General features: G+C 36.7%; 1 protein-coding gene across 1 annotated transcript in view; it reads right to left on the bottom strand.

Moving 5' to 3' along the window:
- Nucleotides 1-1,177: 1,177 nt before the first annotated feature.
- The window catches only part of LOC106176272 (uncharacterized), a 32,655-nt gene continuing 16,168 nt past the window's right edge, over nt 1,178-17,664 (bottom strand). The window contains exons 25-38 of the mRNA XM_087013578.1: nt 17,281-17,502; nt 16,300-16,398; nt 15,469-15,858; nt 14,967-15,188; nt 14,556-14,690; nt 13,870-14,016; nt 13,187-13,573; nt 12,637-12,858; nt 12,134-12,235; nt 10,938-11,324; nt 10,445-10,666; nt 3,038-3,187; nt 2,381-2,454; nt 1,178-1,915 (exon numbers count right to left, since the gene is read on the bottom strand). Coding sequence (XP_086869704.1) covers nt 1,700-1,915; nt 2,381-2,454; nt 3,038-3,187; nt 10,445-10,666; nt 10,938-11,324; nt 12,134-12,235; nt 12,637-12,858; nt 13,187-13,573; nt 13,870-14,016; nt 14,556-14,690; nt 14,967-15,188; nt 15,469-15,858; nt 16,300-16,398; nt 17,281-17,502 — 2,975 coding nt within the window. The 3' untranslated portion in view covers nt 1,178-1,699. The remainder of the gene's footprint in view (nt 1,916-2,380; nt 2,455-3,037; nt 3,188-10,444; nt 10,667-10,937; nt 11,325-12,133; nt 12,236-12,636; nt 12,859-13,186; nt 13,574-13,869; nt 14,017-14,555; nt 14,691-14,966; nt 15,189-15,468; nt 15,859-16,299; nt 16,399-17,280; nt 17,503-17,664) is intronic.

The raw sequence follows: 17,664 nt of genomic DNA, 5'->3' as shown, positions 1-17,664 counted from the left end.
GGGGGGGGGTGGAGGGTCCGCAGATGCAAAGCCAACCCTAGCAGCATGATAGAAGCATGTTTCAAATAGGCTAATTAGCTCCCAAATCGAAGCAGTTTTGAAGCATGTTTGCAGTATGATTGCAGTAGTCTACTACGGTTTGCAGTATGATTGCAGTAGTCTACTGCGGTTTGCAGTATGATTGCAGTAGTCTACTGCGCTGGAGTATCTACTGCGTTTTCTTGCGGGTACATCCCAGCTGTAACATTAAATGTACGACCCGGCAGATGGTATTAGGTGTTGGTTGTACAGCTACAATATAACAAAATCAGTCAAGTTTGATAAGAATGTTTGCTCCAAGTCTAGTAGCACGCTGCTTGTTTAAATGCTTGGATTAAGTGAAGTAGGGTATCTGGAATTATGTTGCATTTAGTAGTGTTTAACAGTAGGCCTATCTGAATATAAGTAACCTGCAACGTACCACACATAAATTCACGTGGAAAAAGTTTAAACATTTCATTTGAGAAGACCTGATGAATCGACATTGTGGGTCTTGTACATGTAAAACGAAGGGTTATTCACGATATTTTCGTCTGTTGAATGATTGGCATTTGTGAGGGATAAACAACATGTAGAAGAAGGAAGTGGTCTGACCTTCCGCGGGGCAAGGTCCAAAAGTTCAGTGCCAGATTAGAAAAGCAACTTGGGTTTTCGTCTCGGCTTTAACAGTTCAAATATCACTAAATGTCTCTTTTTCTCTCACAATCAACCAACATTTGACTACATTAGGCTATGGACAAGACGAGAGGCAATTTAGAAATGTAGTTGCTGCGTGCACAAATTATTTAACGTTAACTGACCGTAAAAAAATGCCAGGAATACCTCTGTTGACTGTACTTTTGGCGCAGGAGTTCATTAAGACTGCCGGTAATGTAAATTCGTAATAAAAAAAGATACATTTTCAATTTAGTAGCATAAAATGACTGATACAGGTGTGCGCTCTGTGTCAGTCTTTATAATCGCAAGTTTCACGGGATCTTGATATCCATATTATAGGTCTGATTCCCAGTTTAACCCTATTTGTGACACGACTATATATAGCACGTTCTGATGAAAATACTCAACTATCTCCGACTCCATTCATACAAGCATTGATACAAATTCCACATCAATTTAGGCATATAAGTCACTGTTTCTCTTTTGCATTATATAATATTATTTATTTATCTGTGAAAAACAAATCATAAAAATATAGAAGCTGCGATAGTAATCAAAAGAATCAAGGTATATATGGATCCCCACATGTGCAACATTCATCATAGAAACGCACCACTGCCGGACCCATTATCGCCCAGGGGGTCGGGTGGGGTCACATCTAAGACACACTAGTGACGTGATGGTCTAAAGACACAATGGAGGGTTTTGAAGTCGAATGTCGGAGATGTGGGGAGGAGTTTTTAGCTCTCATTTGACATAGCCTAAATGAATGTTAGCAACAGTTGCAAGAGCTTCATGTAAAGAAAAACGGCTCACCCCCAGTACGAGCCGTTTTGTACGTCAAAATGGTGTGCTTAAGTTATCTTCCTTTTTGTAGCCCAAATAACCCTCCCGTTTGTTTATTTTCTCAGCTGTTTTAAAGTCTAAATACAAAGGATTCAAAGATACAGATATATTCCGTTCAAGAGTTCATCTTGTAAGAGAATGTCCGTGGATCATAATTTCAAAGATACCGACAAAGATATCTTATCTCCAGGTCCGGGCACGCCGGGGGGTCCCCTTCCCTCCAATTGACCTCGTTCTCGACGTTCCTGCAGACGATCCCGTAGACAGAGCAGGGTAGGAAATACTGATGGCCAATTGCGTCCCAGGGTTGTTCAGTTTGCACTACGCGGCACTCGGCAATAATAGGCTCGGATAAGAAGGCAGCAGCGGCACACTGGTAGTGAACGGTAAATAAACAATTAAAATGCAACATGTGTATTTCAATTATAACTTGAACATTGTTTTATATCTAATACATCTGTCAGTTGTTACTTTGAACTACTCTGTCAAAACGTTTGTAATTGTTAATGTAGATTAAACTTTTTTAATAGTGAGAGATGTAAGAGAAAGTGAGTGAAGTTAGAAATGTGATTACATAATGCAAAAGCCTAGAGCTAGCTTTAGGAAAAAAACCAAAGAGTTTCACTGGTGTCGCCCTCTGTTCATTTAGTCTATTTTACTTTGGCATCTTCAAGTACAATGTTTTAATGAGGTTTACGAAAAAGACACCTATTATGAATGTTATACATATCTACAGAGTACATTCCGAACTGACACCTTTTCAAAATAAGTACGCATATCCAACAATGCATATAAAATGTGTTTAGCGTTGCATTTGAGCAGACGACCTTTGACCTACCGGCGTCTCGTCCACCTCCCAGTCCCCGTCCTTAGAGGGGTCATCCTTGTCCATCCAGTCCGTCCAGTACTGACCTGAGGGGAGAAAGTTTATTACATGTACAAAAATAAACCCTCACGTCATAGTTCAAAACCTAGGGCCCATATACTACGAAAGTTGAACCCACTTAAAAGCTTGTCGCATAAAGCCCGTGGGTGATATTTTTGGTGTTTATTAAGGGATTTGCAGCAAACATTCAAGTTGATAGGCCATATGTAATCCTCGGATCAGTTAGTCCGCGAAACAACCTTTGAATGCGACCTTTCATTAATGATTCAGAACATTTCAAAGATTATTTTTAAGAGGTAGTCAATTCTAATACCTGTCTGTAGCTCTCTATCATTATGTCTATGTCTATAGAACGTGTGTGACAGATTGCCTGAAGACAGCTATTTCAGAGGAATTTTTTTAGTGAACTTAGCTGACCCAGCCAGAGAATTGGCATTCAATTTACATGTAGATCAACTATTGATTTGGAGCTGATCTTTACGGTAAAAAGCTCGGTTCTTTCACCCTCTACCTTAAAATCAACCTTTTTTACCATGTCCACACAAAAGAAAACGAAACGCGATTTTTAACCGACTATTCAAGCACTACGAGACAATCTATTTTACGCACAGCGAAAGCCACAGCACGGTCCACGCTTCTCCACGGTACTTCCGGTACACACACTTCCGGCTGGCAGACATTCTCGTGTCCTTGATTGGTTACCCCCAGTGCACGTGGCGTCACACTCGGGCTGGTCCGGCCACTCTCGGGAGTCGGAACCTAGAATATTTGTATTTAAATTAACAATCTGAGTTTTTGATAGGATTATAAATCAGACCCACCTCAAAGTTATCGGATTAGCGGAATCTAAAACGGAAATTTAATTACAAAACCTCATTTATTTGACCCAAAGAGCATAAGACTTATTACCAAGCATACATAGTTACGATGTTAAAACTATGACATGCCTTTATCATACATGTATATCCCTTGTGATTCTTCCCCATGGTAACCTCAATCCCTGAATAAATGGCTTTCTACTTTAATGTTATTATTCTGTTATATGTTATAATGTTATTGTACTTTAGTGTTATTATTTCATTTCTCATCTCTCTCTCTCTCTCTCTCTCTCTCTCTCTCTCACACACACACACACACACACATACTTGTCTATGTGTACCAACCGAGGACATCAGCACAACACCATACAACCGAGGACATCTTATTCCTTGGTTAAATCAAAATAAAAACATTCAATTTAGGGTAAAATCTATTCGAGTATGAATGTTATAAATTAATTTTTTATAAAATTTAATTTTTTGCTGACAAGAATTTTACATTCTAACCGAGGACACACACGGACACACACACGGACAGACACTACACATTACAACCGAGGACATGCATGCATCTACATGTAATAATGATTGTACTTTTAATGCAAAGCAAATTTTATATAGCGTTACTTTGCAGCAATTCACATTTTTATGAAATTCTTTCATATTTAAGGTAAATTCCAAAATAACACCAGAGGTGATGATTAAATGAACAGTTATACAATATTTAATGCTGGGCTTTGCCACTTTTTTAGAATTGAAGATTATGAGATAAAACATCAATTAATTTAGGAAAAGAAAGGATACTGATGAAATAAAATAAAAGACCAAAGAAATTCGTTTTCAAACATTTTATTTTCATAATGCTTATTTTCTATTTAGCACTCTTTTATTATCATGAATTTTGTATTTTGATAACACAAAGTGTCGTCCATTGGATACAGACTTGAACAGTACACAATTTTACAATTGAGGACATCATGCCAGCAGCACCCAAAATTGTGCTTTCTTCCAATTTGATGCAATATTATATAATGCTTAACAGCATAATGATCATCAATTTTTTATAATAAAATATTAGTATCATGAATATTCAGAAAATGTGACTAGCAAAGGTTTTCAGGTTCATGGAACTCCAAAGTCATACTTTGAAAATGCTAAATGTATACAAGAGAGCACTGTACTGAAATGGGTTTCTTTCCATTTTTAACTTTTTTACATAAAATAATACAGTTTACTGCCATTTCACATGATCAACTAAGAAAATTGTTGAGATGGCAAAAATATCAATATAACAAGTTTAAATGTCCAATTTCCTCCATTCCGAACATTGTGAATGATTGAATCTGACAAACTACAATGATACGAGTTCATTTCCATTTTGGCACTTTTTTTACACAATACAAGATAACAGGTTTACCACCATTTTTATATAATCAACTAGCAATATTGTCAAGACGCAGAAATTGTCAAACAACCCATTTTACATATCTAGTAAATTCAATAATGAGACTGTTTACATGCCTGACAATCAAATCTGAGGAAAACCACTTATATACAAATAAAAGCTGAAGTCCCTCAAAACTCAACCAATCAATCTTATTTTTAAATTTGATTTGTATATAGATAACATTGATCACTCTTGTGAGTTTAATGACAACAGGCCTATCGGTTCTCCCTGAAATGTGCTTACAGTGTTACTAATATGCTTTTACTAATAATCATCAGTTCTGTGAGTTTTATGAAAACAGGCTTTAAGTTATTGGTTCTCCCTGAAATGTGCTTACAGTGTTACATATATGCTGAAAAAAAAAAAAAAAAAAAAAAAAAAAAAAAAAAAAAAAAAAAAAACACAGCATAACATTGGAAAGAAAAGGGCCTGGTCTTGCTGATTTTCAATCTTGACCATTCTTTTACTAATAATCATCAGTTCTGTGAGTTTCATGAAAACAGGCTTATTGGTTCTCCTTGAAATATGTTAACAGTGTTGCATGTACACTGAAAAAAGGAGAAAAAATGCAAAACTTTTGAGAATAATCACCCCATTTCCTCCATTTTGAGACACTGTATTACACAGTACATGATAACATGTTTACCGTCATATTTATATAATCAACTAGCAATGTTGTAAAGATGCAGACAATTTCAGAGAAACACTAACATATTTACATATCTAGTTAATTCAATAACGAAACTGTCAACATGCCTGACAATCAAATCTGAGGAAAACCACTTATATACAAATAAAAGCTGAAGTCCCTCAGAACTCAACCAATCTATCTTATTTTTAAATTTGATTTGTATATAGATAACATTGATCACTCTTGTGAGTTTAATGACAACAGGCCTATCAGTTCTCCCAGAAATGTGCTTACAGTGTTACTTATATGCTGAAAAAAAACAGCATAACATTTGAAAGAAAAGGGCCTGGTCATGCTGATTTTCAATCTTGACCATTCTTTTAATCATAATAATTAGTTCTGTGAGTTTCATGAAAACATGCTTTAAGTTATTGGTTCTTCCTGAAATGTGCTTACAGTGTTACTTATATGCTTAAAAAAAACAGCATAACATTTGAAAGAAAAGGGCCTGGTCATGCTGATTTTCAATGTTGACCATTCTTTTACTAATAATCATCAGTTCTGTGAGTTTCATGAAAACAGGCTTATTGGTTCTCCTTGAAATGTGCTTACAGTGTTACATATATGCTGAAAAAAAAACCAGCATAACATTTGAAAGAAAAGGGCCTGGTCATGCTGATTTTTAATCTTGATCATTCTTTTTAATTTACTAATAATCATCAGTTCTCTGAGTTTCATGAAAACAGGCCTATTGGTTCTCCTTGACGTGTGTTTACAGTGTTGCATGTACACTGAAAAAAGGAGAAAAAAAATGCAAAACTTTTGAAAATAATCACCCCATTTCCTCCATTTTGAGACACTGTATTACACAGTACATGATAACATGTTTACCGTCATATTTATTTAATCAACTAGCAATGTTGTAAAGATGCAGAAAATTTCAGACAAACACTAACATATTTACATATCTAGTTAGTTCAATAACGAAACTGTCAACATGCCTGACAATCAAATCTGAGGAAAACCACTTATATACAAATAAAAGCTGAAGTCCCTCAAAACTCAACCAATCAATCTTATTTTTAAACTTGATTTGTATATAGATAACATTGATTACTCCTGTGAGTTTCATGAAAACAGGCTTATTGGTTCTCCCTGAAATGTGCTTACAGTGTTACTTATATGCTGAAAAAAAAAAACAAAACAGCATAACATTTGAAAGAAAAGGGCCTGGTCATGCTGATTTGCCTGGTCATGCTGATTTTCAATCTTGACCATTCTTTTACTTATAATCATATGTTCTGTGAGTTTTATGAAAAGCCTACTCTGAAGTATCAAATAAAAGTACTGATGGAATAAAAGTACTGGGTGGAAAAAAATCTCAAAATTTAATAAAAGTACTGATGGAATAAAAGTACTGTGTGGAAAAAATCTCGAAATTTAATAAAAGTACCGGATGGAATAAAAGTACTGGGTGGAAAAAACCTTTACACCGCTCCCCCCCCCCCCCCCCCCAAAAAAAAAAAAATGAAATAAATAAATAAAAGTAAAGAAGAAGAAGAGAAAGAAACAAGGCAGCAAAGCTGTCAAATGTACAGACAAAAACCAGAAAATGAAAACGCAGGAAATAGGATACTGTCAATTCTGATGAACTAATGTATTATGCTAACTGTAAATGCATAGCCAAAATCAAATTCTTATTCTGCATAACATTGGATTAGGATGAAAGTAAAATGTGTATCAAGCATTAGACTAAGTTCCCATACCTAGATCAATCTAACAGGATCAATCCAACTCCAAGGGGTTTCTCACTAAATTGCTTTCAGTTTGAGAGTCTTAGGATTCTGGCATGCCAGTTTCAGTAGGCGTGACAGACAACTAAGCCACTTACATTGATTGCAATTTAGCGAGAATTCCCATGGAGATAGATCGATCCACAGTTAGCATGATAGGGTCTGGAAATAGTCCCTAAGTTGTCAGGCTGATAAGAGTTAAACTTTGGAAATGCCAGAATGAGGTACAGTGAAAATTAAACACAAAAAAAATTGCTTAAACTCATTAAAAAAAAAAATATATATATATATATATATATATATATATATATATATATATATATATATATATATATAATTTTTTTTTTTTGCTGTATGTCAATCCTAAGAATCATTCTTGTAACTTAACAAAATACAGAAAATGTTACAAAGTAAGAGTACAGGGCTCCTGGCAGATGGGAGTGATAAGTCACGACTTGAAAATGCCAGTATAGCACTCTATAAACCTGCATTGCCTCCAAAACAGAAAACAATCACACTGGCTTTTAAACACAAGCTGCACTTCTGACTTACGAAACTTTTCAGTAAGTTTCAGTATCGTGAGTAACATGGTTTTCCCTTAACCGCTATCCTGGCAGCAGTGTCCAAAATAGGGTTTTCTTCAACTTTCATGCAATAAACCATAATACTTAACAGCATAATGAACATCAAATTTTTTATAAAAAAATAAAAGTATCATGAATATTCAGAAAATGTGATTTGGGAAGGTCTTCAAGGCCATGGAAGTTCAGAGTCACACTTTCAAAATGCCAAAATGTAAACAAGAGATAACTGTACTGAAATGATTTTCTTTCCATTTTCAACACCTTTTTTAAAACAAAATGATCAATAAACTGTCATTTTTAAATGTTCAACTAGGAAAATTGTTGACATAGGAAAACTATCAATAGAACAATTTTCAATGTCCAATTTGCTCCATTTGCAGATGCTGAACATAGTGAATGATTAAATCTGACAAACTGCAATGATGAGTTCCTTTCCATTTATGATACTTTATTACACAATGCACAATATTATAACAGGTTTACCGTCATTTTTATATAATCAACAATATTGTTAAGAAGCAGAAAATGTCAAAACAACACTTTTACATATCTTATTAGTTCCATAATGACACTGTTAACATGCCTAAGAATTAAATCTGAAGAAATAACAATTATATACAAAAATACAGAAAATGCACAGCACTTCTGGTGGATGGGAGTAAAAAATCACATCTTGAAGATGCTAGTGTTTGAAAAATAATTTAAAAAAAATTTAAAAAAAAAAGTAAAAAATTCCAATAAAGCTGCTATTCAAACTTTTAATCTAGCTGTATTAACTTGATATTAATAACCCCACCAAGTTTGAGAAAAATAAAGCACTGTTATTCATCTATAGCATGTTGGCATAACACATTCTTTTTGTTGTAAATTTATTTGCAATGTTTAACACCATTTATCTGCACAATTATCACCAAATCCTAATTTTGTGACACAGTTAAGAGAGCTAAACCTATGGGACTTTACAGGGAAATCTCAAGGAGTGTTTTATGTAATCTCATTTAATGGCCAATTGAAAATTAATGAGTAGGCAAGTGACTTTATAGACATTAATTTAATTAGTGATCACCCAAGGGACAATTTTATAGACTGCCATCCATACAGTACCATCATATAGCACAAAGGTGTTGCATACATGCTGAAAAAAGTGAAAAACAGCATTACTTCCCTAAAAATGACCCAATCACGCTGATTTTCAAACTTGACCTGCGTATTATGAATATTCATCAGTTCTGTAAGTTTGAAACCAAAAGGTAAAATGGTTTTCCACTTATCGTGTTATCGGTGCTGCATATATGCTGAAAAAAGTGGAAAAAACAGCATAAATTCCCTATAAGTGACCCGATCATGCTGATTTTCGAACTTGACCTGCGTATTACGAATATTCATCAGTTCTGTAAGTTTCAAGCCAAAAGAAAAAACAGTTTTCCACTTATCGTGTTATCGGTAAAAGTGCACGGCGACGGCGGCGACAGCGACGGCGACGACAGACACAGATGACGGCTATATGTACAGACACATCTGTGTCTGTACATAAAAAGCTAGCTATTGATCATTGTAAAAAAAAAAAAAAATTCACCAGGTAAAATTCACTCAGTATTAAAATTTATCTTAAAAACGGGATGAGTTAAATTTCATAATTGTCAGGGGCCGAAGACCCAGATATATCGCACCTAAGCCGCCTCCGAGAGCCATACGGTTCATACTAGTAAATTTATTCTCAGATATAAGGTTCGTTTTGCATACCTGTAAACTCCTAAGGGTTTATCTTACATAGAAATGTGATTTAACATCGTTTAAATCATAAATCGGCATGAAATAATTGACGTTTGAAAACAGACACAACTTCTTTGCTGCACTTGAAATGACCTCCTTAGCTATAAATATGATCCTATCACCTTGCGACATTGCATCATTCGATTGATATACATGAGTAGTTGTCACTGCTGAAGGGAAAGCACGTCTATTTATAGAAACTGAAATCAGGTGACGCATGTACTGTTGTGTTCAGAGAGCGACTTCCGCTTGACCTACTTTCCAGTGCTGTTTGTGGAACAGTAGGTAATGAGTTGAGATCTCGATTTTCTTCTCATTATACTTCAATTTAAGAAAATAAAAAGCGTGACTTGTACTTGTGTAATTTCCCACCGGTACAATAGGTATTTAATAAACATACCGGGTGGAAGATTTTTGAAAAATTAATAAGCGTAGGCTACTGGGTGAAAATGGAGCGTACCGGCGGGAAGAAATTTGGAAAATTAATTAACGTACCGGTACGTTTATTTGATACTTCAGAGTAGGAGAGCTTAATTTGATAAAAAAGACCTTTAGTTTAAAAATATGAACTTACTGAATATATAGACATCTGAGATATAACATTAGTTTCAGTTTAGTCTGCCCTTTACAGCACAACCGAGGACGCGGAATTTGGTCCGCCCTTTACAGCACAACCGAGGACGCGTGTGTATAGCCCGATTTCAGACAAAAAGTTGGACAGTATTTCTGATACACTCGTGGCGGGAATTTGGCCCGCGCTATACAGCATAACCGAGGACTGGCTCAGAATAGCGTCAAATTTCACCACCTAACTTGAAATGGGCCCCTTTATGCATTCCACTGCTTATGTCAACCGAGGACGTCCTCGGTTGGAGGTGTGTCCTCGGTTAGTGGGTTTCGGGCGGGTGTGTGTCCTCGGTTAGAATGCGTGCACAAGAGCACACAGACACACACACACACACACACTTACACAGATCTGCGCCATACGTGGGCACCCCATGGTTCACTATGGTGACGTTATTCCATGATATGACGTTTCCACCGATTGTGTCGTCACAGTTAGCCGCGGCATTAATGTTAACGTCAGTGTGGTCCCACACATTGACACTGCTCAAATGGCCCAGAAATGATTGCTCGGCTTGGAACCCGCCCCCAACTTTATCCTGGTCCTGTCCAACTATCCACACTCCATCTGAAACAATTCAGGCACGTTTTCTTTAACCCTCATTTTATGGATACAATTTTCCATCATATTATGTGATCATGAAATATATATATTAGTGTTTTTTGGTGAAAAGCACTCATAAAATGTGTCATAGTAAAGAATTCCTGAATGCAAAAACGTTATCGATACAATCAATCTTATTATATTTTATTAAGTACTATAATTGCTTCAGAAAGCAATGAAAGCAGTTCTTTAATCACATATCTAAACTTCTTTATCAATGGTAAATGACCCGTACCAGCTGGCATAGTTTTATATCTCACAAAACCAGAGCCTGCTGCCTTTCTCTCGCCATCCACATACAGTGCCCATTTCCCTCCACGCCTCTTCCATGTAAAACACCAGTGGTGCCAGACACCATCGAAGATCTGATAGCCTGGGATAGGGATGATTTTTCTTTCACCGTTAACATAGACACCAATGGTTCCCTCTGAATGATACTCAAACAGGAAGGTGTTATCGTACTCAGGTGTGGCGTAAGAAAGGATACATGTTGTTCCCGAGGTGAGGGTGGTCTTGATTCTCAAACAAGCAGTGATGGCAGACATCAGAACTTTCTCTGGTCTAAGCTGAAGGTATCTTCGAGTGCTCTGAGGTGGTGACCAATACGCCACTGATGTCTTCTCTGGAAATATGTTTGTAGTTTGTAACAGTTGATGTTCATAAATCTACAAGCTTAAAAAAAGCAGTTGTATGTAACTATTTGCATTGGATTGGAAAAGTTTTTATAATCGTTTGCACATAAATGAGTATTATTTAAAAGTATCTTAAGAATGCGTGTGGATCTGTAGGGGAGCGCCGCAAACATAAAGGAAAGGAATAAAGTATGATATAAGAAGTTAAAGAGATGTGGTTATAAGATTAGAATGTTTCAGGAGATGTGCCTGGTATGTTAAAGGTACATACGAACCGAGCATCGGTGGAGTGTGGATTCCCAGGAACACATGTAAAGCACTTCTACTAGAATCTTATATTACTCAAATAAATTCGACATGCCAAGAGATAAACTGAATAGATCACTCGATCAGCCATAAAAGACCTTTAGACTGCTCTTTTCTTCAAATTTATGGTTGTAAATTTAACCTACTTCCGTGACCTACTTTCCTGCCCCATTGACATACAGCTTAGAATGCCAGCAGAAAAATCTGTTCAAACATCATTTTTGGGTAAAATTAAACAATGCCTTTTGGTAATTATCTTAGTTATACTACTTGAGACTATATTCGGGCATTTGGTTGGTTTTTGTGACAAAAAATTGACTTTGTATACCTCTTTAAGGACGAGAAAACACACTCGTTTTGTGCATGAACAGGTTTGTGCTGTAATGAATAAAACTGTAATCAACTGTTTCGCGCCATCATTTTACCAACTTCTTACATCGTCACCAAACTTGTCAGTCAGCACATGAACCCAAAACAGCCATTTAACAATTACTTTTCTGCTTCATGGCTAGACATTCGCGGCTCCTTTTCTGGTTGCTATCATCACACGTGACCTCACAATCAGACCAGTCTGACCACTCACTAAGGTAGGAACCTAGACGAGAAGATATTCCCAAGCTTTATGTGACTATCAATTTAGTCAATCTGATATAGGTAAAAGGTAATAGTCAGTCATAGAACTCTTACATTCTAGTTTGTATTACTAATTTAAACACTTCAAAGGAATACATGGAATACGAGCAAGCACATTTGAAAGTGAAACAAAGGACTTCAAATAAAAGTATGTACTAATCTAGAGATGTTTGACTTATACATGTATGGAAATAATATTCGGATGTACCACGATGGGAAATAAAATAAAAAAAACGTTTTAAAATTGTACTGATATGGATATTATATTCGAGACTTAAGAGGAACTAAAATAAAGATGAATATATATATATATATATATATATATATATATAAGACACTTTGCTCTTCTTCTCTTTTACTCACATAGATCGGCTTGATGTGTTGTCACCTGGTGGGTTTTCTTTGTGACGTCATCCCATGCTATGACGTTTCCCCTGATTGTGTCGTCACAGTTTGATGCCTCAGTGAGATTAAGGGAGTCGTGATTCCACACATTGATACTGGTCATGTCTCCTATAAATGACTGAAAGACTTGAAATCCGCCCCCGACTGTGTCTTGATCTTGTCCAACTATCCACATTCCATCTAAAAGAAGATATGGTTCGAATTACACTTGTTGATGAAATTATTTGCATCTGACCTCTGATGAATTTGAATTGAATTACTGCATACGTACTTTTTTTTTTAATAAGATGTTCACTATCAAATGTGAACCAAATTGAGTTTGAATCGTTTACCGAACAATATCATGATCTGTATAGTTAATGGCCATTGGCGTGATTTTCAATGAATGCGTTTTCTAAAATAACGCTATTTAATGTTTCTTAAATATAACCTGCTTTAGAAAGACCAAGAAACACTTGCCACGTTGCCAACATAGCGCATAAATCAACGGATGTTTACAAATACTCACTAGCTGGTATGGTCCTATAACTCATAAAACTAGTGCCTGATGATATCCGTCTGCCGTCCATGTAAAGCACCCATTTACCGCCACGCTTGTTCCAAGTAAAACACCAGTGGTGCCAAGTGCCATCAAATATCTCATAGCCTGGAACTGGTATATATTCCTTGGCATCATTTATGAGGGCTATAAAAGACCCCGCCATATCGTACCCGAACAAGAGTGCGTTTTTGTACGAAGGTGTGGCGTACGAGAGGACGTATATTTCCCCTTTGGCGAGGGTAGTCTTCATTCTGAAGCAAACTGTTACGGCAGTCATACGTGGTGTGGTTGGCGTGAGTTCCACGTACTTGCCAATACTCTGGGGAGCTGTCCAACGAATCACTGAGGCCATCCCTGAAAACGATATATTTTGCCATGCTGAGCCTTCATGGATGTTTAATTCTCAAAGGCAAACATACTGAATCCTGAATTTATCTGTTCTTAATAAGCATGACACATTTCCACATACAGTAATATATGGATATGAATAATTTTACCTCTTCGTGCTACATAATTGAATAGATAAGGTAAATGAATCAGTTGTAGGAAACTAACAAGCGACCAAAATCAATTCCGTCTTCTTATACTGGGAGGCTTATCAAAACAAATATACACTGTCTTAAATATGAGCAACAATGTAATAAAATTACTTTGCTTTATCACAGCCAAACGCTCCTCAACAGTGCTTCCGACACACACACTTCCGGATGGTAGGCACTCCCGTGTCCTTCTTTGGTTTCCTTCACCGCATGTGGCGTCGCAGTCTGTCCACTCGCTCCACATAGTTAAATAGGGACCTAACATGAGCAGGAGGAACATAAATGATAACAATAAGATCCCGTTCTCATACTAGATCGATCAAGCAGGATTGATCCATTTCCCAGTTTTTTTTTTTTTTTTTTTTTTGCTAAATTGCTTTTAGCTAAAGCGACTTAGATGTCTGACACGCCTACTGAAGCTACTAAGCGATAAATAATTACCCCCTTGCAGCTTCAGTAGGCGTGCCAGTCATCTAAGTTGAAATAAATTTAGCGAGAAACCCCTTAGATATTAATCGATCCACATATAGGGTCTGGGATTGGTCCCTAATTGTTTACAATGACAGTTCCATCTAAATATCCTCGGTTGGATTAATATTATATTCAAATCCAGTAAAATACATTTATTAACGAGAAGTAAGGGCGCGTTCAATCAAAATAATACACTCACATCAACGAGATGTGACGTCATCTTAATATAAATGTTGTACAATTTCAGTATTTTAATTTATACAAAAGCTTATTCAATTATATTGTGGTTTATATAGAGATAGACATAACCAAAGTCTTTCACGCACAAGGTCCCCGCTTCTCTATGGTATTTCCGGTACACACCGCTCCAGATGGCAAACATTCTCGGGTCCTTGTTTGGTTGATTTTGGAGCACGGGACGTCACAAGCGGAGCCCGTCAGGTAATTACTTGTGTCGGGACCTAAATACAAGCCAGTCCAACACTGAATGATAGTCATTGTAGAGAATTTAAAATAACAGATAAGCAGGACGGTCCATATGTTGGAATGACTGAAACGTAAAACGGCAATAGGACCGAGATGCGAATTCCTATATATAAGATATCGAGGACCAGGAACTAGCATACGCAACATTTATATATGCTTCTGAACTGAAATATATTGGCCTTGATTTTTGAATGTTTTATTTTCAACAAAGATTATCGTCTTCCCCTCCATCTCTCTCTTCTCATACTCACAGAGATCCGCTGTATACTTCAATACTCTAGAGCTCTTTTTGGCCACAGTCTCCCATGCTATGACGTTTCCTCTGATGGTGTCGTCACAGTTTGCCGCGGCGGTGACGTCGACAGAGTCATGGTTCCACACATTAACACTGGATATGTCGCCTAAAAAGGACTGTTGTGCCTGAAATCCGCCTCCAATATGATCCTGGTCCTGTCCAAGTATCCAGGCGCCATCTGAAACAAGACACACAAGACACATTTGCTTTATTTCTTCATAAATCTCCGGATTTTATTTATTTGAAAGCTTAATGAATGTAAGTGACTTTTATTGAAAATTAAAAAAAAAAAACGTCATACAACTATACAAAATTATATTAAAATCAGAATGTAACTCCTATACGGTATGTTGCACATAGCAAACTCTGATTCTATACATAAAAAACAACTGACTGAAGGCCTTTCATGTGTTAGACTTTCCAATAAACTACCACTTTTCGATGTGATCAGCTCTTACTAGCATCGATGACATTATTCCTCATAAAACCAGAACCGGATGCTTTTTGGTTGCCGTCAACGAACACCGCCCATTTCCCACCGTTTTGGCTCCAACTAATACACCAGTGGTGCCAATTGCCATCGAAAATCCGGTAACCCTCTACAGTTTTAACTCTCCTTTGACCATTGATGTAGAAGAAAAGTGTTCCTGCTGTATTGTATCCAAACAGGAAGGCATTATCGTGCGCAGGGGTAGCGTACGACAGGATGCCCGTTTCAATGCGTGGCATGAGCGTGGTTTTAACTCTCAAGCAGGCTGTGATGGCAGACATTGGAACTTTCTCAGGTCTAAGCTGGACGTATTTACGCGTAGTCTGAGGCGCCGGCCAATGAACCACCAATGCCCTCTCTGGAAATAGTATGTGCCTTTTGTATTAACCGTCTTCAGAGTTAAAGACAGACGAAACTGAATGAAATTCGGAGCAGAACATACTTAACTGGACAACTGCGACAAAAGAGCATGTGTGGAACTTTTTAATGTTTTCAAGTCGTTTACAGTATTACGGTTCCAGTTCAGGTATATAAGCGACGACACTGAAAATTAACTAAATTTGTTCGATTCAGATGGATTCCAAAATTATTGAACTATACGACACAGGTATTGTCATTGAATCTGATTTACAACACTAGGAGTTAACTGTCGCCCCTACCCACAATAAAAAGTTTACTGGAATTCACACATTGATTTCACGGGCTTCCACACTTGTGCAATGTTATTGCCTATACTTAATTCTAAAAACAGACTAAAATGGCACTGTGGCAAACCAATCACACACAAATTCAAGATTACTTTGTTTGCTCATATCCATGCACTCTCGACTCCTTTGGTTGTCATGGCCGCATCTGACGTCACAATCCGACCAATCTGACCACTCACTCAAGTAGGAACCTAAAATGTACAGGAATTGAAAGATGTGTTTCACCTTTAATGCTTTATTATGTGTTTATTTATTTAGGGAATGTGTACAGAAAATCGATAAGAAGAAAAAGCGAAAGCAAGTATCACACTAGACATCATTTTGAGCAATTTTGTGACAATATTCCAACTTATTCAATGTTTACAAATTCAAAAATAACCCAGAAATGAAAATCACAGTTACAATTGACAAACATCTGTCTTTGTATAACCGTGGAAGTCTTATAGGCTTGTCCTGTCGGTACCCGCACGAAAATGAAGTAGATACTCCAGCGCAGTAGACTACTGCAATTATACTGCGAACATGCTTCAAATCTGATTCGATGTGGGAGCTAATTAGCATATTTGAAACATGCTTCTATCATGCTGCTAATCTACTGCATTTATGCTCCTCCTCTGTACAACCCTATGTAATTTTTGAAGTAGAATTGCAGTAGGCTATACTGCATTTCTACTGCAAATATGCTCCACACCACTACTGCGTTACTGTTTCTTTGCTACTTCGATACTACTGCATTTTCTTGCGGGTAGCATCAGAACAGTGATCATAAACCACGATGAAAATTTAATAAGAGTGTGCCATTGGAAATACTTATTTTCATTTTCAATATTGTTAATATATTATAAACCGTTTCTATGAAAACATATTTCCCATGAGGCATGACAGTCAGTAACTCATTCAAAGAGCCTGGGTGACATCAATGAAACGTCCTGTTTCACAAAAAAACAAGCATATTCTCTTTACAATCGATCACCAATGCTTAAAATAATGTGACATAATATTTTATTTTAAGTCAACGTTGTTTTTTTGGCGTCTCATCTCTCTCACTCCCTTTAAATTCCTTATATACTCACATAGATCTTCTTCATGTGTTGTCACTTGGTGGGTTTTCTTTGTGACGTCATCCCACGCTATGACGTTTCCCCTGATTGTGTCGTCACAGTTTGGTGCCTCAGTGAGATTAAGTGAGTCGTGATTCCACACATTGATACTGGTCAAGTCTCCGATAAATGACTGAAAGACTTGAAATCCGCCCCCAACAGTGTCTTGATCTTGTCCAACTATCCACACTCCACCTATAAGAAGACATTTGAACCTTATGCTTTCTAGAAAATCATTCGCATCTTTAATTAATGTCTTGTTGTTTTCAATCGAGTATGATATCGGTGAACGTGAAATGTTTGTATGAAAATGAAACAATCGACTGAAATAGACAAACATTAAACAATTTGATTCAT

Source organism: Lingula anatina, chromosome 5 (assembly GCF_051362555.1).
Source record: "Lingula anatina isolate TDL-2025a chromosome 5, LinAna3.0, whole genome shotgun sequence".
In the NCBI taxonomy this organism is placed as follows: Eukaryota; Metazoa; Brachiopoda; class Lingulata; order Lingulida; family Lingulidae; genus Lingula; species Lingula anatina.
This window is presented reverse-complemented; position numbering and strand designations above follow the sequence as displayed.